This window comes from Mesoplodon mirus, assembly GCF_964341445.2.
Source record: "Mesoplodon mirus genome assembly, chromosome: 15".
Classification (NCBI taxonomy): Eukaryota; Metazoa; Chordata; class Mammalia; order Artiodactyla; family Ziphiidae; genus Mesoplodon; species Mesoplodon mirus.
Window position 1 is genome coordinate 36,225,287 of NC_138991.1, and position 27,172 is coordinate 36,252,458.

The 27,172-nt window shown below is 49.5% G+C and overlaps 1 protein-coding gene across 3 annotated transcripts in view; it reads left to right on the plus strand.

Moving 5' to 3' along the window:
• Positions 1-27,172, plus strand: part of HIP1 (huntingtin interacting protein 1) — a 165,533-nt gene that overhangs the window by 127,425 nt on the left and 10,936 nt on the right. For all 3 annotated transcript variants that reach the window (XM_082644371.1, XM_082644372.1, XM_082644373.1), the window contains exons 6-25: positions 413-489; positions 937-998; positions 4,739-4,879; positions 6,586-6,643; positions 10,038-10,113; positions 10,213-10,353; positions 10,608-10,705; positions 11,069-11,141; positions 11,713-11,896; positions 12,645-12,733; positions 13,101-13,217; positions 14,204-14,305; positions 14,537-14,680; positions 15,128-15,263; positions 17,193-17,279; positions 17,485-17,592; positions 17,674-17,810; positions 19,574-19,684; positions 20,461-20,519; positions 20,910-21,003. In XM_082644371.1, coding sequence (XP_082500497.1) covers positions 413-489; positions 937-998; positions 4,739-4,879; positions 6,586-6,643; positions 10,038-10,113; positions 10,213-10,353; positions 10,608-10,705; positions 11,069-11,141; positions 11,713-11,896; positions 12,645-12,733; positions 13,101-13,217; positions 14,204-14,305; positions 14,537-14,680; positions 15,128-15,263; positions 17,193-17,279; positions 17,485-17,592; positions 17,674-17,810; positions 19,574-19,684; positions 20,461-20,519; positions 20,910-21,003 — 2,094 coding nt within the window. The remainder of the gene's footprint in view (positions 1-412; positions 490-936; positions 999-4,738; positions 4,880-6,585; positions 6,644-10,037; positions 10,114-10,212; positions 10,354-10,607; positions 10,706-11,068; positions 11,142-11,712; positions 11,897-12,644; positions 12,734-13,100; positions 13,218-14,203; positions 14,306-14,536; positions 14,681-15,127; positions 15,264-17,192; positions 17,280-17,484; positions 17,593-17,673; positions 17,811-19,573; positions 19,685-20,460; positions 20,520-20,909; positions 21,004-27,172) is intronic.

Here is a 27,172-nt window from a genome sequence, read left to right on the forward strand (position 1 = left end):
AGAACATATTGGAAATAAGCAAAGGCTGCACTGCCTGCATGGTGTGGGTGTCAAGTTGAAGACCGACCACTCTCACACACCCGGTGTCATTGCACCACAGAGAAGATGTCCGTGGCACAGGCTGTGAGCGAGGGGTCCTCCCCTGGGTCCCAGGGTTGGGATGAAGCCTTCCCCTATGATGATGGGTGGTGGGTGTTCTTTGCCGTGAACCAATCACAGGACCTGTGTGTGCGTGTGTGAGGCTGTGAGCGCTGCCACACCTCCCCAGGGAGCATGCAGGCACCTGCACCAAGCAGAAGCCACCTGCTGCAGCCCGAGCTCAGCGGGGCTGGCTTGCTTGATGTCGGCTTAGTTGGTCTGTGTAGAGAGCTCTTGAGGTGCCCTGTTCTGACTTCCTCTGCCTCCCTTCCAGAATCCTAGGTTCCCAGGCAACCTTCAGATGAGTGACCGGCAGCTGGACGAGGCCGGAGAGAGTGATGTTAACAACTTGTAAGTGGCTGTCCTCACGTTCTGGACTCTATGAGAGAGAAAGCTTGGGTAGATGCCGTCACTTCCGGTTAGGGTCACAGAGGGCCTGAGGGCAAGGGCAGTGGCTGGGGTGGGGACTAAAGCCCCTGAGTGACTTGACCTTGGAGCCACGTACTCCTGGCGCCTCCTCAAGGACCCTTCCAGGACGTCCCCCACTCCAGGCCTCCCTTCTCTGTGCCCCTCTGCCCTCTTTCTTTGCTGCGGTCACTGTTGAATTCGCCCTGCTTGAACTTCCAATGGCCTTAATACTCACTTAGGTCGGGGCTAAGAATTGAAGCTGGTGTGTGTGTGTGTGTGTGTGCGCGCGCACACGTGTACATTGGCGGCAGTACAGGGCTTGGGGGCAGGGACAGGTGGAGCGCTGGCCTCGGGCTGTGGAGTATAAGCTCTCTTTCCTCTTGGGTCCAGTTTCCAGCTGACAGTGGAAATGTTCGACTACCTGGAGTGTGAACTTAACCTCTTCCAAACTGGTGAGTCTATCCCTACCGTCTGGCCCAGGCTTTCCTGGGCATCACCTAACCCCCAGCCTGGTTCCCTGCTTGGACCAGCTGGCCTAGCCCCCGTCTCCATACAAGTTGTACAGCTCAGGGCCAGGGAGATGGAGCTGCCCACACTGTGTCTGTTCTCTTGGCCCTGGTGCAGGGAGGGGCTGAAGCCCAAGGGCATTTTCATGTGAGCGGAAAGACTGCAATCCCCACCCTGCTGGCCTCCCCGCTAAGCCCAGGCCTCCAAGAGTCCAAAGGCAGTTCCGACCTCTGACAGACCCTAGACTGTGGCCCCAGCACTGGCTGGTCCTTTGGCCCAGGCCTGTGTGCTGCTCAGCTGGGCTGGCCCTCAGGGTGTATTTCTGCCCAGGTGGCCTGTGCAGTCACCCTTTCTGCCCCTGCATCCCATGATACCTGGCTCTGTTTCCATATGCACTGATCACTTGGGTTATTAGCAATAGACACTGAGCTCCTCCTCAAAAATCAGGAACCATGCCTGCTCACCTCTGTTCTAGCCCCATGCCTGGCATGTAGCAAGTGCTCAACAACCAAGTTTAGAATGCTTGCCTTCTGCGTGAACAGCAGTGAAGAAACAACAGGTGGACAGAGTTCATAAAATGTTGTCAACGGGTTTCCCTGGTGGTGCAGTGGTTAAGAATCTGCCTGCCAATGCAGGGGACACGGGTTCGAGCCCTGGTCCAGGAAGATCCCACATGCCGCAGAGCAACTAAGCCCAGGCGCCACAACTACTGAGCCTGCGCTCTAGAGCCAGTGAGCCGCAACTACTGAGCCTGTGCTCTAGAGCCTGCGAGCCACAACTACTGAAGCCCGCGTGCCTAGAGCCTGTGCTCTGCAACAAAAGAAGCCACTGCAATGAAAAGCCTGTGCACCGCAATGAAGAGTAGCCCCCATGCGCAGCAACAAAGACCCAACTCAGCCAAAAATAAATAGATAAATAAATAAATTTATTTAAAAAAAATACTGTCAACATCCAGCTGAATGCTCTGGAATTATCTGGGGAGAATTAGCTAGAGTTTTCTAGAGAGAGCTCCCCCAAGTCTTCGCACAAACTCTTCCATGGATAAATGGCGGTGGTTTTCTCATCCCCCAGAGAGCAGTGATTTGGAATCAAGAGCGTCCTCTACACGTTTCCCCCCCCCGCTCCCCATCCTCAGTCACCTCTTGTGAGCCACAGAAATCGAGAGAGCTGGTATTAGAAGTCTGTCCAGCTTCTGAGTCCTAGTCTGTGACCCTGTGAGATTGGGACCAGAACCTTTGGAAGGAGGCCGTGCATTTTCAACTGTGGGAAACGTGGGCCAATTACAATTAACATTTATTTGGTGCACTTGCAGTGATGGTCCCTGGACCAGCAGCATCGACATCACCTGAGAACGTATTACAAATGCACATTCTCGGGTCCCACCCCAGACCTTCTGAATTAGAATCTCTGCAGGTGGGGCCCAGCCATCTGTTTTAACAAACTCCCCAAGTCTGCAGTCCAACAGGGTAGCCACTGGCCAGGTGTGACTATTTAAATTAATTACGGTTAAGTAACATTCAAAAGTCAGGGCCTCAGTTGCACTCACCACATTGCAGGCACTCAGCAGCCACCCATGGCTAGCATATTGGACACACGTACAGAGCCCTTCCATCATCACAGAATTCTACTGGAGTGATCCTATGGGGGGATTCTGATGCATGCTACAGTTTGAGAAGCACTGAGCTAGAAAATAGTTTTCAACCCTGGCTGCATATTAGAATCACCTGGGGGGCTTTTGAAACCCACTAATGCCCCAACCCTACCCCAGACCAATTAAAAAAGAAGGGGGCATGGAGGAGTTGCAGGCAGACATTAGTAGTTTTCAAATTTCCCCAGGTGATTTTAATCAGTCTTAAAGCAAATGGGAAGGACCACTGCACTGTTACCATGAACTTTATAGGACATTCTCATTTAATCCTTACGAGACCTCCTTACAAGACCCTTAAGAGGTATGTGCTATTAGAACCATCTGCATCTTACAGAAAAGCATCTGGAGGCACAGAGAGGTTGAGTAACTTGCCCACGGTCACACAGCTCTAGATGTTACTAGATGCCAAGGGGCATTCCTGGAAAGTGGCAGGCAGGCCGGGAGATGGAGCAGCCTGGGATTCCTTGCCAGCATGGAGCCTAAGGAAGCCAGGAGATTTGGGGATGGCCACCTCGCAGTGACAGCTGCTTTTAATTTGTGTCAAGAAAAGCTGCCTTTTAATTAGAACCGTTTGGGCTTTTTTTCTTTCTTTCTTTCACTTGCCAGACTAAACCTGTTAACAGGGACTAGTACAGCCAGGGAAGGCCGAACACAGTGGCTCTGGGCTTTCCTCCGGGGCAGTCCCACTCGCTGAGGGACTGCAGGGAAAGTCTTTTGGTGCCGGCCACGTGCAGGGTCTCCGGAGGCGGTGGGCAGCCTCTGCAGGGAGGAAATCAGCCCTGGCCAGTGGTGTGCACTCAGGGTCCACGGCCAGGCATCTAGTTGCTTGGTTTAGGAGCGAGGGGCAAGGGGCAGGGGGTTAACGTGGAGGGGTCTGTGGGAGCAGCTTGCTCTCTGGAGCCCGGGAGAGTGGAGAGCAGTACTTCCGTTGACCGGCTCCCCCAAGGACCTCCGTCAGCCTTGATCCTGATGGCTCGTCCTCTTCCTGGCTCCTTGCCCTGGGTCCTCGCAGCCTCTCCTCCAATTGTCCACCAGGGTTCCTGCATTTCCCCCCTTGTGGTGTTCCAAGAACCCTGTGACAAGCCAGCAGGAAGCCAAGGCTGAATTATTTCCTCCTTCATGTTCTGATCAATGTTTGATAGTTTCCCCACATGTTTTCTATTGCACCACCAGATTGGGTGCTTCTCAGGGTCAAGACCACCATGAGACCAAGTTCATGCCTGAGACAGAGGGCTGGATTGGCTGTCCAAAGCCCCTTTCGATCCTGAAATACTGATTCCCCATAAAACGGAGGGCTTCCCTTGAACAAGAGCCCACCTCCCCATTAAATCAGAAACCTTAAAAGGGGACGTGTTGGGCTTCCCTGGTGGCGCAGTGGTTGAGAGTCCACCCGCCGATGCAGGGGACACGGGTTTGTGCCCCCATCCGGGAGGATCCCACATGCCGCGGAGCGGCTAGGCCTGTGAGCCATGGCCGCTAAGCCTGCGCGTCCAGAGCCTGTGCTCTGCAACGGGAGAGGCCACAACAGTGAGAGGCCCGCGTACGGCAAACAAAAAAAGGGGATGTGTTCTTCCTGCCCATATGGGAGGGAGGTGGGGGAGGAACCATGAAGCTCCTCAGACCGGAAGGAGGCATTCGGGATGCTCCCCCAGTAAATCCCTTTCCTCGGCTCCCACCGGGCTGTGCACAGAGTAGAGCAAGTTCATTTCACCTGTTTGTGACACACAGAGCATCTTGGCTGCCAGGGCCACAGGCTCCTGGTCTAGCCGTCGCTGGCCACAGGGGCTCTGGCTTTTAACTCACCATCTCTCGGCAAAACCGCTTCTTGGCTTTGTGACCACCTTCAAGTTACTTACTCCCCTGTATGATGGGGATACTCTTAGCTACCCCATAGGAGTGTTGAAAGGGTTAAACGCATTACATGAGACCATGATTGCACAGAATAGGTCCTCGTGTGTTGGACTCCTGCCTTCTCCCGTCTGAGAAGGTCGCCTCTAATTTGCTAGCTCTGCTGCCTCTCCCCTTTCTGTCCCCTAGTGTTCAACTCCCTGGACATGTCCCGTTCCGTGTCAGTGACGACAGCCGGGCAGTGCCGCCTAGCCCCGCTGATCCAGGTCATCTTGGACTGCAGCCACCTCTATGATTACACTGTCAAACTTCTCTTCAAACTCCACTCCTGTGAGTATACGGGGCTTGATCTCTGGAAACTTCTGGCCGGAAGGAGGTTCACAGCCTGAGGCTGTCCCTGGAGGGAAGCAGCTCCCCCCGGTGCCCTTGGCTTTCTGCTCCTGATCCAGAAGGCCCTGGAGCTCCCGACTGTCTTGGGAATAGAAGAGCAGGGCCAAGCCTTGCTGTGCTCAGGGAAGCACCTGGCCTGCCAGAGCAGTGACTCAGGATGGTCCTCACCCTCCACCTCCAGCTTTACCACGTCTCCATCCATATGTGTCATGTACTCTCCAGACCACACAGATGAGAACAGACCTGACCTAGACCCACAGGCGCAAAGGCAGCAGTTTCCAAAGAGTCCATCAACGCAGTCTCTTTGTACAAATGGGTTTTTGTGGAGAAATGTAAAATATAAAACAGGGCTGCTCAAATAAATGGAAGGCCATAACTTCCCTAGCCACAAATCCTTGGGATAGTTTCACGGAATGTATTTTAGAAACTACTGGTCTTGTGGAAGTTCTTATCCGTTTATGTGCTTCTTATTTAAAATGATGTGTGTGGGTGCTGCTTCCTCAGGGTCTGCATTGTTAAACCATATCCCAGATGAATCTTTGTGGGTGGTCCCTGGGTCACACTGAGGTGGCCATCGTGAAGGGTATACACATTCAGAGTGCACGGATGATGGAAAACCGAGAAAAATCAAGACTCAAGTGGATATTAGCAAGGTTTTATTGCAGAAGTCTAGGACAAGGGGTACTCTGGAACAGGTCACTGACAAGGAGTAGATCTAGTTATTTGGACCAGAACAAGGGAAGCGGCATCACTGTCATTAATCTAGGAGGGTTTCATGGGAGGGAGGTTGGAATTCTATGTTCAAGGGTTAGAAGGGTTTTGGAGCAGGGGGGCGTGTCTGAAGGAAGCAGAGAGGGAAGACTAAATTCCAAGAAAAGAAGGCAGGCAGTTGCATAGAAGCTCTGAATACACATGAACTTGTTCCTAAGACACTACAGAACCAGTTGTGCACTAGGACATCCCCACTTCCTTCTATAAAGTGGTGAGTTGTGATAAGAGACAGGTAATTATTTGGGTTTAAAGGCCTTCTTTAAAGGCAGAGCAATACACAAGACCTTCGAGAACTGTGTGGTCAGGGAAAAAGGGATGCTCCATACAGTATATGCTTTTCTGAAAATAAACGTATTCTTTTAGAATAGATTTAGATCTACAAAAAAGTTGCAGAGATAGTTCAGAGAGTTCCTATATACCCCTGAACCCAAGGGTCTCAGTCCTGCGGTCTTTGCCTGTCTCTGGCAGGCTCTCTGGACCTCTCCCAGACTCATGTCTGTGCTGGGCCTCACCCAGTGCGCCCAGTGCACACAACCTCTGGGAGAGAGCCCCCCTCTGGGGCCTGCTGTGGTCCACCCTGCTGCTTGGGTCAGGTCACCGCTGCTGTAGTCAGGGACGTAACTTCCATCCTGCTCTGCCGAGAGTGGCTTGCAGTCCAGGAGCAAACAGAAGGAAAGATTTGACTGATAAGTAGCCCCAGAGTCCCTGCTGGCCCCACTGGGCCCTCTTGGTTACCAGTCCCAGGGCAACTCTAGGTCAAGAATGCCTTCCTGCAGGGCTGGCCCCCAGCCCCGGGAGGGATGGTCCCTTCCCGCTGTGTCTTGCCTGCCCTCTGGTCCTCCTATTCCCTCTTAGTCTTTTCCAATTTCTTCCAGGTCTTCCAGCCGACACCCTGCAAGGCCACCGGGACCGCTTCATGGAGCAGTTCACAAAGTAAGCGGCTTAAGTGAGAGAAAGGAAGGCGAATCTAAAGGTGCTATAAAGTCAGTTAATCCATGCAGGAAGCACTTGCTTTTAAATCATTGAGGGGTGAGGGTATCTGCTTTAATGCTTTAAAAAGCGAAGGAAAAGAAGATGGCAGCAAACCTACCAATGGCTGGGGAAGCTATCGGTTCTCTAATAAATCTCATAGAGAAAGACAGTTTCATTCATTCAGTCATCCTGCTTTATTCCCACGGCTTCATCCTCTTCCGTTTTTCTTCTCCCTAAGTTCTCATGGTTTTATACCGTATACATGCTGACAACTCCCAAAGATATAACTCCAGCCAAACCTTACCTCTGAATTCCAGGTTCACATCTGCAGTGGTCTATTTGACATCACTATACCAAACTTACATCTCAAACTAAACTCTAGGTTTTCTTCAAAAACCTTTTTCTTTCCCTTCTATCTCAATAAATGCTGCCCACCATCCACTTAGGACAGAGATCCGGAACTCACCATTTTCCTCATTCCCCATGTCCAATCTATTAGCAAGTTCAGATGATGATTGACAAAGAGATCTTGTCTCTGGTCATATCTCCCATCTCTTCCACTTCCATTGCTGTCTACCAGGACCCTCCGATATGGACGGGATGCTCTGGATTTCAGCTCCTGCCCTCTGCAATCCTATCCCCACCCAGCAGTTAGAACGACCCTGTAAAAACATAAATCCCTTGCTTACAACCTTTCAATGGCTTCTGATTACACTGAGAATCAACTCGAAGCTCCTCTCTGTGGTCTGCAAGGCCCCTACATGATCTGGCCCCTGCCTGCCATCTGTGACCTTGTCTCCAGTTCTCCAAGTGTTTCAGCCACATAAGGTCCTCTTCCAGTTCCCGGAACATAGCCTGCGCTGAGAGGCTTAGCACTTGCTGTTCCCTGTCCTCAGGATGCTCTTCTCCCAGCCTGGTCAGCTTCATCCAGGTCATCTTCAGTCACCTCCGCACAAAGGCAGTCTCCGGCCCCTCATTTGGGGTCTTTTTCCCTACCTTCTGCTCCTCCAACCCCACCTTCATATTCTCCATCACAGCACCCTGTTTATTTCCTTCCTAGTTCTTAGCATGACTTTATTTTTGACTGTCTTGCCCATTATTGTATCTCTAGCACCTGATTCACAGCAGTTAATTAAGCCTATAGCGTTCAATCATGTTTGAATGAATTAATAAGCTAATCAGCTAGTCTAGAAGAGGAAGAGCTTGTCTGACAAAGGGCAAATTATTCTGGTGCATTTGGGAAAGAAAATTGGTGACAAGATGAGAAGTCCAGCTCATCTTTCAATTAAGCATGCCCCAGGAAGAAGGGACGGAATGGAGGGAGAGACAGGAGGATGGGGGGGGGGGGAGGGTACCGGGAAAAGCATGAGCATGATGTTTTCCTTGTTAATTTCTTCACCCTTGACTGCAGGAAAAGCATCACCTCCCCACCCCCACCCCCACCCCCCAGATCCCAAGCTTAGGCTTCTTTTGCTGGTTCCTGAGCAACAATCAGAGAGGGCAAGTTCGGGGTTGTGCTATCCTCCCAGTTTCCTTGTTCCGTCTGAAAAGCCTCGTATGTTTATTCTATAATAAATGACTTATTAAATGCTAGGAGACAGGCCCTGGGGCTGATTTCCTGGAATGTTAAATTCCAGTAGCTTAGGAAAGCAGCAGAGCCTGTTACTGTTGGCTCCAGCCCAGAAAGCGGGGAACGTGTGGTCAGGTGATCCTGTTTCCTTTCATTTTTTGAGCTTATAAAAGCATTTCCCATGAGTGCCGCCTCACCTTCTCTTCCACAGACACGGCGGCTGAGGCCTCAATGTCCCCGAATTCGGGGAAAGCAACAGTGATGTCACAGGAACAGTCCTAACCTTGGGGTCTGAAGGGTTATTGTGAGACCCCAGGAGTTTTGTTTATTGGGCTGAGCTGGAGAAAATTCTGTGCTGCAGAGAGAGGGTGCTGAGATCCCTGACCCTCTTTTATTATATCTCGGAAAATATGTCTGGTGCTCTCAGTTTTGTTGGCCTTCAGTGTTTAGATTCAAAATGGAGACTTGAGGAAGAGAAAAAATTGGGGTTTCTTTATTCCCATATTCATCCAAGATTAGGACACAGTATAAATGGTTTTTCTTCAACCAATATTGCTGAGTAATTCCTCCATGCCTGGTACTACTTTATTTTTATTTTTTATTTTTATTTTTTTTGTGGTACGCAGGCCTCTCACTGTTGTGGCCTCTCCCGTTGCAGAGCACAGGCTCCGGACATGCAGGCTCAGCGGCCATGGCTCACGGGCCCAGCCGCTCCGCGGCATGTGGGATCTTCCCGGACCGGGGCACAAACCCGTGTCCCCTGCATCGGCAGGCGGACTCTTAACCACTGCGCCACCAGGGAAGCCCTATTTTTATTTTTTAATTAATTTTTATTGGAGTATGGCTGCTTTACAATGTTATGTTAGCCTCCACTGCACAAAAAAATGAATCAGCCATACACATACAGATATCCCCTCCCTTTGGACTTCCCTCCCATTTTACCACACTGCATTAGGTAGAGTTCCCTGTGCTCTACAGTATGTTCCCATCAGTTGTCTATTTTATACATAGTATCAATAATGTATATGTGTCGATCCCAGTCTCCCAATTCCTCCCTCCCCACCCCTTTCCCCCTTGGTATCCATACATTTGTCCTCTGCGTCTATGTCTCTATTTCTGCTTTGCAAATAAGATCTATACCATTTTTCTAGATTCCACATGTATGCGTTAATATACGAGATGTGCTTTTCTCTTTCTGACTCACTTCACTCTGTATGACACTCTCTGGGCCCATCCACATCTTTACTAATGACCCAATTTCGTTCCTTTTTATGGCTGGCCCGGTACTATTTTTAAACCTAGCTCAGCAGGGCCTAGTCTCTGCCTTCTAGAAGCTTACAGTCTAGTTGAGGAGATAACAAATAGCACTCAAATAAGGGGAATTCATTAAAAAGAGATCTACCTTAGTAATTAAGTTCCCTTCCCTCTTCGTATCATTAGTTGGTTTATCCTCAGAAATTTATTTTAATATTACTCTAAGCCAAACATTGCTAGGAAGATACATCTGCCAAACAACAGCATATATTCTACGGTGATGCAGAAATTAGTTTTTGGACTGTCTACTCTTCCAAAGGATTTTGTGGTTTGAATTACTCTTCCCCCATCAGTGAGGACTGACTATAAATAATCTCTCCCTGCAGCATCATAATTGCATCCTAGCACCATGGAGCCCATCTCCTTGGCAGCCTGTGCCCGGGGGCTGGGCAGGCAGTAGGAAAGTAGGGTGTCCCCTCCTCGGGGCTGGTGAAGGCCCCCAGCAGCCCTCAGGCCTTTCTCCACCCTTAGGTTGAAAGATCTCTTCTACCGCTCCAGCAACCTTCAGTACTTCAAGCGGCTCATTCAGATCCCTCAGCTGCCAGAGGTAAGTGTGCCAGCCACACCCAGGGAGCTGCTGAGTCCTGGAGGCTGTCTTAGAGGCTGGCAGGTGGGCAGGGTTTGAGGATGCGTCTTCGCTTTTCAGAACCCACCCAATTTCCTACGAGCCTCCGCCCTGTCAGAGCACATCAGCCCCGTGGTGGTGATCCCAGCCGAAGCCTCATCCCCCGACAGCGAGCCAGTCTTAGAGAAGGATGACCTCATGGACATGGATGCCTCCCAGCAGGTGAGGACCACTTAGGAGGAAGCTCAGGCCTTCCCGTTGCCCCCGGGGAGGGTGGGAGGACCTGGGACAAGTTCAGCCACCTTCTAACCCAAGCGCTGACCTAGGCTGATCACGCTGCCCTGCAGTCCCTAGGAGGCGCCATAGTGGACCTGAACCAGATTAAGAAAGCATCCGTTCCCACGTGTCACTCGTGAGACCCACGCTGACCTCTCTGGGTCTCTAACCTTGTCCTTACTCCTTTCTGGTCGCCGCAGAATTCATATGACAGCAAGTTCGATGACATCTTTGGCAGCTCCTCCAGCAGTGATCCCTTCAATTTCAACAGTCAGAACGGCGTGAACAAGGACGAGAAGTGAGTCTGGGCTGTGGAGTTAAAGCACATGGTGCCAAAGCTAAGTTAAGCCATGATCTCACTTGCCACACCCAACCAAAGAGGAATTCTTGGGCTTCTTTGGTAAATGTCTTGACCTTCGAATACTGGCCCCTTTAAAATCCCAGAGGAAAATCGAATGAGGCTGAAATACCCATGGACCTGTGGGTGGTAGATTAGTATCTGGAAACACTGATGGTCTTAGCCTATAACTTACAGGATTTCAAAGAATTGTTCCCAAATTAACATCGGCTTTTAACCTCCTCCCTGGGTCTCCTAGCTCACATTTAAAAGGCAAGGGACAGAAGCACAGTGGAAGCAAACTTGCTCTCCTTCTGTTCCCAGGGATCACTTAATTGATCAACTGTACAGAGAGATCAGTGGGCTGAAAGCACAGCTGGAAAACATGAAGACTGAGGTACGAATTGGGCTCTGATCTGCGTCTGGGCTTCACCGGAACATGACAGCTTTTAATATTAAATTTGCTTCACATCCACCCTGTTGGGCCACATCTTGACCAGGTCATTATGCATTTCCAGTGCACTTACCCTTGAGAGCAGCATTTAAGCCACGCCCCAGGGGCCCTGTGATAGTGGGAGATAATTGTGATCACCAGCTGGCTATGAAGCTGTGCGGTGAGAGACCTACTCTTCTCACTTGGCGATGAGAAGGTTTGACTTGTAGCTCTGCTGGCACTTCACAGTGTCTGGTGCTGAGGCTTTTCCCTGGGACCGGCAAATGCCCTCTCCTTCTTCATTCCAGCTGGTCCATCACTGCTCCCAGGCCCCTCGAACAGGATCAGAACTCCCCTGCCGTCACCCCCCGTTGTTGCTGGGGGGCGGCTTGTAGTGACCAGAAGCCTCCACTCTCATGAGGCCTTGGGAGTGGGCCTCTTAGGAAGACCCAGGTGTTGATGTGGTCGGCGCTGGAGACGTGGCAGGTCGGCCCCGCTCGGCCCGCCCAGCGCTCATCCCCGGGCCCTCCCGCAGAGCCATCGAGCCATGCTGCAGCTGAAGGGCCGCATCAGCGAACTGGAGGCCGAGCTGGCCGAGCAGCAGCACCTGCGGCAGCAGGCGGCCGACGAGAGCGAGTTCCAACGGGCCGAGCTGGACGAGCTCAAGAAGAAGCGAGAGGACACGGAGAAGGCTCAGCGGAGCCTGACGGAGATCGAGAGTGAGCGGCTGGAGCTGGGCTGGGCGTGAGGGTAGGGCCGGGGAGGGCGGAGCCCAGCGAGACCCCGGATGGAGGCTGAGGCCAGGCGCCGGAGCCCCCGCCTCGAGTCTGTCCGGGAGGCCGTCGTGAATGCCAGTGTCACCAGTCAGAAGGGCAGATCGGCGTCGGGCAGGTTGAGAGCCCCCCCACTTGAGGCCCTGCTGCGAACACGGAGATGGGGCTACAGAGGATGACGAAGGAGAGGGAGCCTAAGAAAATTCATGGCATAAAAGCCAAAAACCCTGATAAAGTAAATGCCGAGCATGAAATGCTCAAGGCATGCATCAGTGGAGGGGTTTGAATTAGGTGAATTCTTCATTAAAGAAGACCTCCCAGGGGACTTTATTTCAGTAGGGTTTTTGAGGGAGAAGGAGGTATATATGCTTGTGAAAAGGAGGGACGGGGCTTCCCTGCTGGCGCAGTGGTTGAGAGTCCGCCTGCCGATGCGGGGGACGCGGGTTCGTGCCCCAGTCCGGGAAGATCCCACATGCCGCGGAGCGGCTGGGCCCGTGAGCCATGGCCGCTGAGCCTAAGCGTCCGGAGCCTGTGCTCCGTAACGGGAGAGGCCGCAACAGTGAGAGGCCCATGTACCTCAAAAAAAAAAAAAAAAAAAAAGGAGGGACGATCTTCTAGGGGTTCTGGCTTATTGGAAGGAGGGCAGAGGGTCCCTGCCAGTGCAGACCCCTCACCTTGGTCCTTGACGATACAGGGAAAGCCCAAGCCAACGAGCAGCGCTACAGCAAGCTAAAGGAGAAGTACAGCGAGCTGGTGCAGAACCACGCCGACCTGCTGCGGAAGGTAGGACCCTCCCCGCCCCCATCGGCACACGCAGGCCCCACCGCACGGGGGAGACGGTGACTTACGCCACGTGGCTTCTCCAGGGCTGGCGCCCCCGCTTCTTGGAAACCACAGCTCCCTGGCCGCCTGTATCTTGAGCTCCACCTTAGGTGCCAGCCCCACTTGCATTAGCATTATCCCCCATCTTTATCATTTTGGCAAATAGTGGAGAGTTGAGCATCTGAAGGTGACAGTTTCCTTCTAGGTGGGAAAGTGATGTCTGTGTCCGACTCTAGGGCACTCACGGTCTGAATGCCGTCATTTGTTCCGGAAGGAAGATGGCCTCTGTGCTGGAGATACGCTAGTTCGAGACACTGTTCTTTTACAGAATGCAGAGGTGACCAAACAGGTGTCCGTGGCCAGACAAGCCCAAGTGGATTTGGAACGAGAGAAAAAAGAGCTAGAGGATTCTTTCCAGCGCATAAGTGACCAGGCCCAGCGGAAGGTGAGTAGAAGAAGTAGGTGGGAATTGGTGCGGGGTGGGGGGGGGGGAGGGTGTCTGTCCGAGATGGAGGTGGGCCTTGAGCACTGCACAGATTGAAAGACCTCGTCGTCTGCTTCACGAGCAGGTAGAGCCCTGTGGGAGGGTGACAAGGGACCGTACAGGACAGGACGTGGTTACCCATGTGTAAGGAGTTAGAGGCATGACGTGATGAAGGGTCTGAAGTTGAGTGGGGCTCATCAGCTAGGACGAGTCTTGAGGAGGTTTTGAAGTGGAAGCAGGTGGATGTCAGAAAGAAGTGGCATTTATAAAGACCCACAGCCAGAACCCCCATGAGTTGGGATGGGGTTGGCGGCAGGTCCGACTGGAGTATCCACTGGGTGGATAACATAGAACGCCGTACACTTAGAGTAGTGGCTTTCACGCTTTCCTGTGACTCAAAGTGAAAAATACATCTAATGGAAATCAAAGTTTCACAGAGCAATACTTATCCTTATTATGTGAATGCATGTGGATTTTTTTTGGTGGGGGGAGCTCTGTTTACTGCATTCTTTTAAAAATGTTAGCTGTGAATTCTTACTCATGGGTCACAACCCGCTCTTTGAAAAACACCACTTAGAAATCAAAGAAGGGAAATTATTTCAAGACGGTGAGATGGGATGAGTCAGCATTATACCTACTGGGTGTTGGGATGCCTGAATTAAAGATCTCATTCTGCTTTAATTAGTATTATGGGCTCAAGCATGACATTTGGGAAATGTCCCTAAAACTCCCCCCACCCGCCGCCGTTGACATTTCCTAAAGCTGGAAAAAAACATTTTGGGTACATTCTGAGCTCTCACCTTCCCCCTGCTTTTTGTCAGGGTAAAACTTGCTTCTATATAAAAGAGTATACAAATCTCACAAGTATAGCTTGGGAATTTTTACACGTGTTTATCCCGTGAAACCACCACCCAGGTCGGAGCGCTCCTGTTTTTCTTCTCTTTCAGACTCAAGAACAGACGGAAGTACTAGAGAGTTTGAAGCAAGAACTTGCCGCCAGCAAACAGGAACTCCAGATTGTCCAAGGCAGCCTGGAAAGTTCTGCCCAGGTAAGCGTCACCTGTCTTTCCCTTCCTCATTCTTTTCCATCTCTGGCTTTGGTGTTGCTGGCACCCGGCATCCATCACCATGAGCACATGGCCCACCTTGGTCCCATCTGGGATCAGTGTGTCCTTGGGAAGGGGCAGATTCCTTGTGGCCTGGTGGTGGGTTTGGACCTCTGGAAAGGGGACCGTTTAATTCTCCCAGCAACTCCCTCTTCCCACTCGGTCGCCCTGCAGTCAGAAGCAAAACAGACCGCCCAGATTGCAGAGCTGGAGAAGGAGCGGGGCAGCCTGGTGGATGCCGTGGCTTGTCGAGAGGAGGAACTGTCCACTCTTCGGGAACAGTTGGAATACACCCAGATCAAACTGTCCAGCACACAGGCAAGTAACGGACACCCACTGGGGCTGACCAAGTCCAATTTCATAGGCATGGGCCTCGGCAGTGTATGCGTGAAGGCGGGGGGCTGTGAAAGGGGTTTGGGGCCTTTGGCCGGATCGCAAAGGCAAATATTCTGCGGGCATAGCTCCTAATGCCAGCGTGCCCTGTGCTGCACACAGAGCAGATGAGAAGAGATGCACCTGGCACTCTCTCCCCAAGGGTGGAGGACAGGCTGCTGTGGTCCATCCCCATAGCCTCCTGTGCTCGGTGGCACACACCTGTGGACAAAGTTAAAGGCTTTTTCTCTGTGTCAAGCTAACTGGCTTCGGCCTAATTAGCAGCAGCTCGAGCTAAGGTGCCAGGAATCCCAGCTGTGTCACAGGTGGATGCTGCATGGAGGCTCATTAGGGGGCCTATGGCCGACTCTCACTTCCCTGGACCATCTCTAGGAATCTGTAGACCGACTTGCGAAGGACCAACGAAAAATGCTTCTGGCGGAGTCGAGGAGGGCTGCCGAGCAGGTGGTGCAGGAGGCCCTGAGGCGGTTTGAGGAGCCCGCTCTCTTCAGCTGCGCCGGATCTGCAGGTGCCCTTCCCCTTGCCCGGCTTGCAGGTGCCGGATCCTTACAGCCCAGTGCTCTTCAGCGTCGGCCTTGAATCCCGTGAGACCCTGATCTCGGGTTCCCAGCCCAGCTGCATGTCAGGATCACCTGGGGATGCCCAGGGCCCCACCCCACCCCCACGCCTAAGTTCTATTCAGTCGGCAGCTCTGCAGCACAGGGCCTGCACAGTAGTATCTTCTAAACCACCCCCCAGCTCTCACCCCTCACCCCCCGGGTGTGATAACTACTGCTTTGGTCGTGGATCATGCTGATGAAATGCATCCTGGGAGCTGAGGCCTGATAACAATTCTGAATGCCGGGAGGAGGAGGAGGAACAGACAGGCCTCTGTGTCTCTAAGGAGAAAAGTGTGGTCTGAATGCAGAGGTGGCTGCCATGAGCTTCAAATCTAGAAAGGGAGTCATCATCCTTAAGCATGGAGAGGCAGAAACGATAAAATCCCCACAGGGTCACGGGTGTGAGCAAGGGCCCACCCTGTGTGCCCCAGAGTCCTCAGGGCGTGTGGTGACGTCAGAGGAACCCCCGTGACGAGAGGAGGGCCTTGGTGCACAGTAGATAGGAGAGCATCCAGGCCCAGGGCATTTGTGAAGTCGTGGGCGTGGCCGTGAACAGATCTCATTACAGCTCATTTTCGAGCAGAGGGGACTTGATAGTCTTGAGAGGTCCCGTTCAGAACAAGGCAGACGGGAGGAAGCAGCTGATGGGTGATTTTTTTTTTTTTTTTTTTTGCGGTACGCGGGCCTCTCACTGCTGTGGCCTCTCCCGTTGTAGAGCACAGGCTCCGGACGCGCAGGCTCCGGACGGCTCAGCGGCCATGGCTCACGGGCCCAGCCGCTCCGTGGCATGCGGGATCTTCCCGGACCGGGGCACGAACCCGTGTCCCCTGCATCGGCAGGTGGATGCTCAACCACTGCGCTACCAGGGAAGCCCTGATGGGTGATTTTTATTATCAGCTAGAAAGGTCTCGATTCTGTGAAGTGTTTCAGGAAGGACTGTGATATCTTGTTCAGTGGGGAACCCGTCTGTAGGGAAATCCAACAGTTGCAAATGAAGTAGCGCACTGGGTACCTCATTTACTGCGAGAACACCAGGACATGGGGCAGCTGTGGGCGGATTCCACAAGAGATGGTACGAGCTGGGTTTTGAAGGAAGAGGAGAGACATAAAGCCATGGAGAGGAAGAAGAGTGGGGAATAATAATCATAAAAATGGCTGACATTTACCGAGTGCTTGCAGTATGCCAGGCACAATTCTAAGCACTTTATGTGCCTTGGCCCAGCAATTCTCACTGTGATGCCAGGAGGTGGTACTATTATTCCTCCTTTGTTGGATGAGGAAGCAGGCGCATGTGGCCTGAGAACACAGCCAATTGTGATAGAGCCAGGAGCTAAAACACGTATGCCACGAGACGCAAGAGCCCGTACTTTAACTCCTGTGTGTGCGATTCAGTCTCTGTGGACCAGTGCACAGAGGCACAGCAGTGGGAATGACGGTGTTGTGGGCAGAACGTGAGTGTAGATTAGCCCTCATGGAGCCAGGGGTCTGAGCCCAAGAGTAATGGGAGTCCAAGGGCATCGAAACACTTAACAGGAAGGCCTAGATTTGATTCAGTGGCAGTGATGGGAAATGAGGGGCAGAAGCTAGACCGTGATGCCATTGCCGTGGTTCTTGGCCAAAGGACCAGGTAGGCTCAGAAGTACAGCCTTTGAAGCTGCAGTAAGAGAATCACGTACCAGCATAGCCATCAACCTCTCCTCCCTCCCCCTTCTTAGGGAAGCTCCTGCAGGGCTGGGGCCCCCCACTGGGAAGGTCATCCATCAGGCAGCTTAACTAACAAGGATGAAGCGAGCTGAGACAACTCTGACTCTGACTTTGCCCTGTCTTCCCTCTCACAGATCACCTACTCTCCAAGGTCAGGTCCGTTTCCAGCTGCATCGAGCAACTGGAAAAATGCTGGAGCCAGTATCTGGCCTGCCCAGAAGGTAAGAGAGGTGAAGGATAGGGTCTGTCACTAGTGACAACTGGGCAGGGGTCCGAAACGCTGGAATGTGGCAATGGCGACCACTTCCTAGGCACCCAGAAAGGAATGTGTGTGTCTAACTTGCAAAGCGGCGGGGAAGGAGGTATGAAAGTGACTGCCCTCCCCCTCCAGCAGGACTAAGAAAGTTTCCTTTAAACTCCTGGCAGATATCAGTGGGCTTCTGCACTCGGTAACCCTCCTGGCCCACTTGACCAGTGACACCATTGTTCATGGCAGCACCACCTGCCTTAGAGCCCCGCCAGAGCCTGCCGACTGTAAGTACCAGGGTGAGGGGCCACCACCACAGCACGGGCAGCAGAGGGCCTTTAAAAGTCTCTGTCGCCTTGCCTCTGCAGCTCTGACCGAGGCCTGTAAGCAGTATGGCAGGGAGACCCTCACCTATCTGTCTTTCCTGGAGGAAGAAGGAATCGTCAAGAATGCCGACAGCACAGCCATGAGGAGCTGCCTCACCAGGATCACAGCCATTGGCGAGGTATCATCAGTGTTATCCCTGGGGAAAGTCGTTTTTTGGTATGAGTGCTGGGGATTTCTTCAGGGATCAGTGATGTTCTAAGCCAGTTCTTTCTGTACTTTAAACTTGATTCTGGAAAGTAGAGTTAGAACTGTAAAACTTGACCCTTTGAATGACTTTCCAGTTATATTTAATTCACTGGATATTAATTGAGAATCTTCTATGTGATCATCACTGTGCTAAGCAGTGTCAGAGAAGGATGAACACAGTTTTCCTGTTTTCAAGGGTTTTTATCTGGCTGGGCAGGTAACACCTAAAATGAAGGTAATATATTTATTCACTCAATAAAGATGTAGTGAGTATGACCTATGTACAGGGAATTGTGCCAGGTGTAGTTCTACAGGGACGAATAGGTCCCCTGGGGAAGGCCTGGTCTCCCTGGGGAAGAAAAATGAGGAAACCAACCTTTTTTTTTTTTTTTTAATTTTTATTTTATTTTTGGCTGCGTTGAGTCTTAGTTGCGGGATCTTCCTTGCAGCATGCAGGATCTTCCATTGCGGCACATGGGCTCTTCGTTGCAGCATGCGGGCTTCTCTCTAGTTGTGGCACATGGGCTCCAGAGCACGTGGGCTCTGTAGTTTGTGGCACACGGGCTCTCTAGTTGTAGTGCGCGGGCTTAGTAGTTGTGGCACGTGGGCTTAGTTGCCCCATGGCGTGTGGGATCTTAGTTCCCTGACCAGGGATTGAACCTGGGTCCCCTGCATTGAAAGGTAGATTCTTAACCACTGGACCATCAGGGGAGTCCTGGAAATCAACCATTTCTATACAGTGTGATACAGATCTATTTAAGGAGTACAGTGCAAGGCAGCTTCTAATTCCTAGAATAGTAGGAATATTACCACCTAAAATAGTGGGCATGATAAATTCAGAGAAGGAAGAGACCAGGGCCAGAGGTCATATCCTCATCATCTCTCATTCGAACTCCGCCGAGCGGCTTGCAGGATCTTAGTTCGCCGACCAGGGATCCAACCCATGGCAATGAGAGCGCAGAGTCCTAACCACTGGACCGCCAGGGACTTCCCTCATCTGAATTTTTTTTTAATTAATTTATTTTATTTTTGGCTGCGTTGGGTCTTCATTGCTGCACGTGGGCTTTCTCTAGTTGCGGCGAGCGGGGGCAACTCTTCGTTGAAGTGTGCAGGCTTCTCATCACGGTGGCTTCTCTTGTTGTAGAGTACGGGCTCTAGGCACATGGGCTTCAGTAGCTGTAGCACGTGGGCTCATTAGTTGTGGCTCACAGGCTCTAGAGTGCAGGCTCAGTAGTTGTGGTGCACGGGCTTAGTTGCTCCACGGCACGTAGGATCTTCCCGGACCAGGGCTCGAACCCATGTCCCCTGCATTGGCAAGTGGATTCTTAACCACTGCGCCACCAGGGAAGCCCTGAAGGTGTTTTTAAAGTACCTCCCAAGCACGAAATACAGTCAGTGCTGCACAGTGGTGGGGTCAGGGTCTGAGCGGCTGCAACTGAATGGCCTTGTGTGGGGTTCGACAGGATGGCCTTCTGGAAAGAAGTGGGTTCTGACTGAGAATAGAGGCGGGAGGAGCGTGGAGTTGCAGAGCTCATGTGGTAGAGAGTTCCAGACAAGTCCCAGCACGGCGTGCAGAAGTGTGTTACATGGTGGGACCCTCCTACCTTCTGCCGTCATGTGGGGGTTACCTGTCCACCACGGGAGGGTAGAGAGGAGGTCAAAGGGTCATTTCCGCCTTCGTGATGCTGTTCACAGGAGCTCCTGCCCAGAGGCCTGGACATCAAACAGGAGGAACTGGGGGACCTGGTGGACAAAGAGATGGCTGCCACTTCCGCTGCCATTGAAACCGCTACGGCCAGAATAGAGGTATGGAAGTCTTTGCAGGATCACCTAAAGTGATGCTGTGCAACTACCTTTCGGCAGCATTGCCCGCTGGATATATCTTAGCCGTTCTCTGCAGAGCCCCCTATAAAACAAACCAAAACCCAAATCCCCTGGGATCTCTGAGGTACAGAAAATAGAAAGTTCTCCAAGGGAAGATGAGCAGTTTCCTCAAGGATCACATACTTTGGTGTCAGGCCATCCTACATTCAAGTTCCAAACTGACCGCTAAGCTACGTTAACCCCGCTAAGATTCAGATTCCGTTTCTATATGATGGTGATGATAACAGTACCTTCCTCAGAGGGGTGTTGTAAAGAGCTCAGTGAGGTAATGCACATGGATCTCAGTGCCAGGCACTCAGTAAACCAACGGTAACTGTTGTCTCAGGGAAAAGCTGAGCGGGCACCATTGGAAAGGTCACATATTACTCCTTTGATGGAAGACTCAGGCCATCTGCCTTGGTGTGCTGCCTGCCTCGAGGACCTGGTAGCAGCTGCCCCTGTTGGCATGGTGCCGTAGCTCTCAGAGTTCTGTGCACATCAGCCCAGGTTCCAAAATGTCAAGACACAGACTGTAGCTCCAGCTGCCTCCCACTGAATAGATCGGAGGTCTGGGTTCTTTTCCTGACTCTCACGAGGACATGGGTGGGCACTTCTAGGTTTCTCAGCTACTGCAGGATGTCGGACCGCAGGTGTAGCAGGACACCAGTGGGTTCTCAGTACCTGTGATGTACTGAGAAACTCTGCTTCTTTTTTAATAGGGGATGCTCAGCAAATCCCGAGCTGGAGACACAGGAGTTAAATTGGAGGTGAATGAAAGGTCAGTCTGAGCGGCGTGGTGACACCTAGGTGATCAGGATCTGTCTTTCCTGCACTGGATCATACTGATTAGAATAGAACATTAGCCTCCACAGGGAAGGGCTGAGTCTATGGAATTGTCAATATCAGTATTAATGATGACCATGGTATCAATATTGCATTATAGGGGAAAGAAACCCCAAGAGTCACTACTTACCTATTCCTCATGAAGAAGATCCACAGTCATCTCCTCTCTCACCCACCTTTCCTTCAGAGCTTCACCTCCAGAATATTCCCTGCCTTTTTTCCCATCCCAAGTGTGTTCAGGAGAGAAAAAGAAAGCAAGTCTTCCGCATTGTTTTTGGTCTCTGTTTTGTGTCCCTGACTTTTTTGTTGTTTTTGCTTATTGCAGGATCCTTGGCTCCTGTACCAGCCTGATGCAGGCTATTCAGGTCCTGATCGTGGCCTCAAAGGAGCTCCAGAGAGAGATAGTGGAGAGTGGCCGGGTAAGCATGGGTGAGGGCCCTAGACAGAGCAAACATCGGTTACTGATTCCCAGCTCAGTGAGAGGTGGAGTCTACTCGATACACATTCAGTGAGGTCTAGGTGTGCTGCCATCCAGCCATATGTGCCCACCTGAGGGCACAGCTGCCACTCCCATGGATGTCAACAAATGCTATGGAAAGAAGCTGGGGCATGGCCAGGTCCCCACAGGGCAGTTGGTCAGAGCCTCCAGTGGCAGGCTCATTCACCCTGGTGGATGTCACTGGAACCTGCCATGGAAGCCCAGTGTTCATTGCAAGTCTGGACTCTCGGAGAAGGGAGTGAGGACTTTTAAAACCAGGCAAATCAGAAATGCCAACCTGGTGCTGACTCTCCACTGTGGGCTCTGCCCGTGTCTCTTTCTGTGCATGCTTGAACCCACACCTGCTGCAGTGGAAGCACAGGGTCTTAAACACTGGACTGCCAGGGAACTCCCTGCCATGTCTCTTTCCAACAGCAGTTAACTCGTAGTGATTCAGACAGACTCTGCCTCCGTCCCTGTTAACATCATCACTTCAGTTTTCTTGCTCCTTTGCTGGTGTCATCAGCCTCTTTTTTCCTTTCTCACATCCCCATGTGCGGCTGCAGCTCAGGAGACAAAGGTCCAGAGAGGGGGCTCTGAGCCTAAAAACAATCCTATAAAGAACAAAGCTGTACCATTTACCACGTGATGTTACAGTGAAATGACTGCCAGCCTTCTAGGAAGCAGGGTCTCATCAAAAGTAAAATCTGCCAGCACCCAGAGTCTGAACTTCTCAGGTTCCAGAATTGTTTAATATTTTGATGAGTAAAATGTTTCTGGCTCATCATAAATGTACGGTGGAGTAGAAGGACGTGCTCTCACTCCCTCTTGTGAGAACACCAGAATCACAACTAGCTGCTGGACAGTAATCGCCAGGAAGACACTGGAACTCACCAAAAAAGATACCCCACATCCAAAGACAAAGGAGAAGCCACAATGAGATGGTAGGAGGGGCGCAATCACAGTAAAATCAAATCCCATAACTGCTGGGTAGGTGACTCACAGACTGGAGAACACTTATACAGCAGAAGTCCACCCACTGGAGTGAAGGTTCTGAGCCGCACATCAGGCTTCCCAACCTGGGGGTCCGGCAACGAGAGGAGAAATTCCTAGAGAATCAGACTTTGAAGCCTAGTGGGATTTGACTGCAGGACTTCGATAGGACTGGGGGAAACAGAGACTCCACTCTTGGAGGGCACACACAAAGTAGTGTGCGCATCGGGACCCAGGGGAAGGAGCAGTGACCCCAGGCGAGACTGAACCAGACCTACCTGCTAGTGTTGGAGGGTCTCCTGCAGAGGCGGGGGGTGCCTGTGGCTCACCGTAGGGACAAGGACACTGGCAGCAGAAGTTCTGGGAAGTACTCCTTGGCGTGAGCCCTTCCAGAGTCTGTCATTAGCCCCACCAAAGAGCCTAGGTAGGCTCCAGTGTTGGGTTACCTCAGGCCAAACAACCAACAGGGAGGGAACCCAGCCCCACCCATCAGCAGTCAAGCAGAATAAAGTTTTACTGAGCTCTGCCCACCAGAGTAACAGTCAGCTCTACCCACCACCAGTCCCTCCCATCAGGAAACTTACACAAGCCTCTTAGATAGCCTCATCCACCAGAGGGCAGACAGGAGAAGCAAGAAGAACTACAATCCTGCAGCCTGTGGAACAAAAACCACATTCATAGAAAGATAGACAAGATGAACAAGCAGAGGGCTATGTACCAGATGAAGGAACAGCTCTACAACAAATGCTAAAGGAACTTCTCTAAGTGTGAAACACAAGAGAAGAAAAGGACCTACAAAAACAAACCCATAGGGCCTCCCTGGTGGCGCAGTGGTTGAGAGTCCGCCTGCCGATGCAGGGGATACGGGTTCGTGCCCCGGTCTGGGAGGATCCCATATGCCGCGGAGCGGCTGGGCCCGTGAGCCATGGCCGCTGAGCCTGCACATCCGGAGCCTGTGCTCCGCAACGGGAGAGGCCACAACAGTGAGAGGCCCGCGTACGGGAAAAAAGAAAAAAAAAAAAAAAAAAAAAAAAACCATAACAATTAAGAAAATGGTCATAGGAACATACATATCGATAATTACCTTAAACGTGAATGGATTAAATGCTCCAACCAAAAGACACAGGCTTGATGAATGGATACAAAAACAAGACGCATATATATGCTGTCTACAAGAGACCCACTTCAGACCTAGGGACACATACAGACTGAAAGTGAGGGGATGGAAAAAAGATATTCCATGCAAATGGAAATCAAAAGAAAGCTGGAGTAGCTATACTCATATCAGATAAAATAGACTTTAAAATAAAGAACGTTACAAGAGACAAGGAAGGACACTACATAAGGATCAAGGGATCAATCCAAGAAGAAGAGATAACAATTATAAATATATATGCACCCAACATAGGAGCACCTCAATACATAAGGCGACTGCTAACAGCTATAAAAGAGGAAATTGACAGTAACACAATAATAGTGGGGGACTTTAACACCTTACTTACACCAATGGACAGATCATCCAAAATGAAAATAAATAAGGAAACAGAAGCTTTAAATGACACAATAGACCAGATAGATTTAATTGATATTTATAGGACATTCCATCCAAAAACAGCAGATTACAATTTCTTCTCAAGTGCGCACGGAACATTCTCCAGGATAGATCACATCTTGGGTCACAAATCAAGCCTCAGTAAATTTAAGAAAATGGAAATCATATCAAGCATCTTTTCTGACCACAACGTGGTGAGATTAGAAATGAATTACAGGGAAAAAAACGTAAAAAACACAAACACATGGAAGCTAAACAATACGTTACTAAATAACCAAGAGATCACTGAAGAAATCAAAGAGGAAATCAAAAAATACCTAGAAACAAATGACAATGAAAACACGACGTACAAAACCTATGGGATGCAGCAAAAGCAGTTCTAAGAGGGAAGTTTATAGCTATACAAGCCTACCTCAAGAAACAAGAAAAATCTCAAATAAACAATCTAACCTTAACCTAAAGGAACTAGAGAAAGAAGAACAAACAAAACCGAAAGTTAGCAGAAGGAAAGAAATCATAAAGATCAGAGCAGAAATAAATGAAATAGAAACAAAACAATAGCAAAGATCAATAAAACTAAAAGCTGGTTCTTTGAGAAGGTAAAGAAAATTGATAAACCATCAGCCAGACTCATCAAGAAAAAGAGGGAGAGGACTCAAATCAATAAAATTAGAAATGAAAAAGGAAAAGTTACAACAGACACCGCAGAAATACAAAGCATCCTAAGAGACTACTACAAAGCAACTCTATGCCAATTAAATGGACAAATTCTGAGAAAGGTATAACCTTCCAAGACTGAATCAGGAAGAAATAGAAAATATGAACAGACCAATCACAAGTAACGAAATGGAAACTGTGATTTAAAATCTTCCAACAAACAAAAGTCCAGGACTAGATGGCTTCACAGGTAAATTCTATCAAACATTTAGAGAAGAGCTAACACCCATCCTTCTCAAACTCTTCCAAAAAATTGCAGAGGAAGGAACACTCCCAAACTCATTCTGTGAGGCCACCATCACCCTGATACCAAAACCAGACAAAGATACTACAAAAAAAGAAAATCACAGACCAATATCACTGATGAATATAGATGCAAAAATCCTCAACAACATATTAGCAAACAGAATCCAACAACACATTAAAAGGATCATACACCATGATCAAGTGGGATTTATCCCAGGGATGCAAGGATTCTTCAATATATGCAAATCAATTAATGTGATACACCATATTAACAAACTGAAGAATAAAAATCATATGATCATCTCAATAGATGCAGAAAAAGTTTTTGACAAAATTCAACACCCATTTATGATAAAAACTCTCCAGAAAGTGGGCATAGAGGGAACCTACCTCAACTTAATAAAGGCCACATACAACAAACCCACAGCAAACATCATTCTCGATGGTGAAGAACTGAAAGCATTTCCTCTAAGATCAGGAACAAGACAAGGATGTCCACTCTCACCACTATTATTCAACATAGTTTGGGAAGTCCTAGCCACGGCAATCAGAGAAGAAAAGAAAGAAAAGGAATACAAATTGGAAAACAAGAAGTAAAACTGTCACTGTTTGCAGATGACGTGATACTATACATAGAGAATCCTAAAAATGCCACCAGAAAACTACTAGAGCTAATCAATGAATTTGGGAAAGTTGCAGGATACAAAATTAATGCCCAGAAAGCTCTTGCATTCCTATACACTAATGATGAAAAGTCTGAAAGAGTAAATAAGGAAACACTCCCATTTACCATTGCAACAAAAAGAATAAAATACCTAGGAATAAACCTACCTAGGGAGACAAAAGACCTGTATGCGGAAAACTATAAGACATTGATGAAAGAAAGTTGATACCAGCAGATGGAGAGATATACCATGTTCTTGGATTAGAAGAATCAATATTGTGAAAATGACTATACTACCCAAAGCAATCTACAGATTCAATGCAATCTCTGTCAAATTACCAATGACATTTTTTACAGAACTAGAACAAAAAATCTTAAAATTTGTATGGAGACACAAAAGACCCTGAATAGCCAAAGCAGTCTTCAGGGAAAAAAATGGAGCTGGAGGAATCAGACTCCCTGACTTCAGACTATACTACAAAGCTACAGTAACCAAGACAGTGTGGTACTGGCACAAAAACAGAAACATAGATCAATGGAACAAGATAGAAAGCCCAGAGATAAACCCGCACACCTATGGTCAACTAATCTATGACAAAGGAGGCAAGGATATACGTGGAGAAAAGACAGTCTCTTCAATAAGTGGTTCTGAGAAAACTGGACAGCTACATGTAAAAGAATGAAATCAGAACACTCCCTAACACCATACACAAAAATAACCTCAAAATGGATTTGAGACCTAAATGTAAGACCAGACACTATAAAACTCTTAGAGGAGAACATAGGAAGAACACTCTTTGACATAAATCACAGCAAGATCTTTTTTGATCCACCTCCTAGAGTAATGGAAATAAAAACAAAAATAAACAAATGGGACCTAATGAAACTTCAAAGCTTTTGCACAGCAAAGGAAACCATAAACAAGACGAAAAGACAACCCTCAGAATGGGAGAAAATATTTGCAAACGAACCAACGGACAAAGGATTAATCTCCAAAATATATAAACAGCTCATGCAGCTCATTATTAAAGAAACAAACAACCAAATCCAAAAATGGGCAGAAGACCTAAATAGACATTTCTCCAAAGAAGACATACAGATGGCCAAGAAGCACATGACAAGCTGCTCAACATCACTAATTATGAGAGAAATGCAAATCAAAACTACAATGAGGTATCACCTCACACCAGTTAGAATGGGCATCATCAAAAAGTCTACAAACATCAAATGATGGAGACGGTATGGAGAAAAGGGAACCCTCTTGCACTGTTGGTGAGAATGTAAATTGATACAGCCACTATGGAGAACAGTATGGAGGATCCTTAAAAAACTAAAAGTAGAATTACCGTATGATCCAGCAATCCCACTACTGGGTATATACCCAGAGAAAACCATAATTCAAAAAGACACATGCACCCCAGTGTTCATTGCAGCACTATTTACAATAGCCAGGTCATGGAAGCAACCTAAATGCCCATCGACAGACAAATGGATAAAGAAGTTGTGGTACATATATACAACGGAATGTACTCAGCCATAAGAAGGAACGAAATTGGGTCATTTGTTGAGACATGGATGGATCTAGAGACTGTCATACAGAGTGAAGTAAGTCAGAAAGAGAAAAACAAATATCGTATATTAACGCATATATGTGGAACCTAGAAAAATGGTACAGATGAACCAGTTTGCAGGGCAGAAGTTGAGACACAGATGTAGAGAACAAACATATGGACACTAAGGGGGGAAAGCTGCAGGAGGGTGGGGATGGTGGTGGTGGGATGAATTGAGCGATTGGGATTGACATGTATACACTGATGTGTATAAAATTGATGACTAATAAGAACCTGCAGTATAAAAAAATAAATTAAATAAAAAAAAAAAGAACAAAGGTGTATCTGCTTTGGTGGCACTTTTTATCAGTCCGAGAGGTGATGTTTT